Here is a 1,823-nt window from a genome sequence, read left to right as displayed (position 1 = left end):
TGCTACCCCAGTCAGACTAAAGTCTGGAACTGGCTTAATGACCTCTATCATGCTTCCTTAGTATTCAACGTTAAATTCAGTATTGGCCTTAGAAGCCATGGGAGCAGCTGGTGAACGTCATGATTGAGCTGGGATTTGAACCTGGGTGTCTCCCCTGCTTTCAGCCCCATCTTATCTATTGCCCCATTCAGACCAAAGCTATGGCTGTGGCTTGGGGCTCTGCAATCTCTGTACATAATATATTTTAAAAATCTGCATCGTGTATTTTGCTCCAAAAAAACATTCAGTTTTGGACCCTGTATAAACTATGGAAATCAAACACATTTGCATGCCGTTACTGATTTTGTATAATCTAATCTGGTTTTGCTAGCCACGGAGAGGGTTGAAGAGCTGTGGGACTTCTGACCATTGGAAATATTGTTCATGCCCCTTCTTGAGTGCAGGGGCTTCTGAGGTCTCACAGGCACCGTTCTTAGGTATTCAAGCCCACCTTTTCAAACCTAAGGTCCAGAATTACTTTTGTTGAAAATGACAGCAAGGTGGAGATTCTCAGGTAGGGAAATCTGAGCCATATGCCAAATTTACTATGTGTGCAATGTAATGGTAGAAGCAGAGAAAACAGGCAGCCTTTACTCTCTGGAGAAAGATTTTGGAGAAACACCTGGAGCGGAGAATATTATCTTCTGAAACTATTTATAGCCAAGGAAGCAGGTGCATCCAACCAAACACCCTCCATCGGCCTCTTTTGGAGGAGCCAGAAACTCACCACAAGGAGAGCAAAAGAGATGTGGAGAGACAGGCCACTGGGCTCCCATCTCTGCATGGGATCTGCTCTAGTTTTCTTGCTGGGCTCAACTAAAGGAGAGCCAGACACCCATCAAAAGAAGGAGAGCAAAAAATATATATGCAGAGACAGACCACTGGAGTGGCATCAGACTCCCCTTTAGTCTCCTTGCTGGACTCGTCCAATCAGAAAGAGTCCGCTACTTGCCTCAGGGTGGACACCACATCCTGTCTCCTCCTCCACCCGCCAGCAACACCTGCATCCTTCTTGCTACACATTACAGGAAGTCTAGCAGCCTCTGGTTTCGTTCCAGTTGCTGTATCAGCAACAGACTGGCATGGCTTCAAGCCCCAGTCAGTCCAGCTGTGGATTCCTTGATCTCCACTTCTTCCTTTCCCTCATCGCCTTCTGGTGTGGTAAGTGCTGTGAAAGGGGTCTGGAGTGGACCCTTTCCATCCTTAGACACCCCTTGAGGCATCTGTCCTGAACCAGTCTGGTACCCTCCCCCATTGCCGTCACTCCATCTGCCATCTCCGGAGCTTCCTTCCAGCATTCCCAACTGACGTTGCTGTTTCTCTCCCCTCAGCTTTACTGGGCAGGGGCTCCATGGTGACAGTGACACAGCAGCCACCATTCGCCAGGTTCCAGCAAGGGCAAGAGCTGACATTCAACTGCTCACATGATAACCCTGGGACACAGTACAGTTTCTTCTGGTATCGCCAGCTGCCTGGGAAGACAGAGCTGCAACACCTCGGGACCGTCTACTATTATGAAGAAAAGTTGACTGAAGTGTTCAAGCACAATCCAGAGGAATGGCTGAGAGGGGAATGGCTGGACGCTAACAAGATCGGGATGAGCCTGAGTCTTGTCAGCCTTCAGCCTAGTGACACAGGGCTGTATCTCTGTGCTGCAAGGGACACAGTGAGAGAGGCAGGATTTGGCACTGCTGCAAAACTCTGAGTGACAAGAGAAACATCCCCAGCCTGTCTTATGTGCGGCTGATAAGGAACTCTCCCAATGCCATATCCATGCAGTATCA

The 1,823-nt window shown here is 48.8% G+C and overlaps 1 gene segment (V, D, J or C); it reads left to right on the top strand.

Moving 5' to 3' along the window:
* Positions 1-1,063: 1,063 nt before the first annotated feature.
* Positions 1,064-1,823, top strand: LOC146358046 (T cell receptor alpha variable 21-like). The segment is given in 2 exon segments: positions 1,064-1,200; positions 1,371-1,823. Coding segments are annotated over 2 exon segments (453 nt in total).

The sequence above is a fragment of the Heloderma suspectum genome, chromosome 1 (genome assembly GCF_057233095.1).
Source record: "Heloderma suspectum isolate Gila_16-S chromosome 1, 16-S_ref, whole genome shotgun sequence".
NCBI lineage: Eukaryota > Metazoa > Chordata > Lepidosauria > Squamata > Helodermatidae > Heloderma > Heloderma suspectum.
Note: the sequence above shows the minus strand (reverse complement) of the source record. Positions and strands in the feature narration are given on the sequence as shown.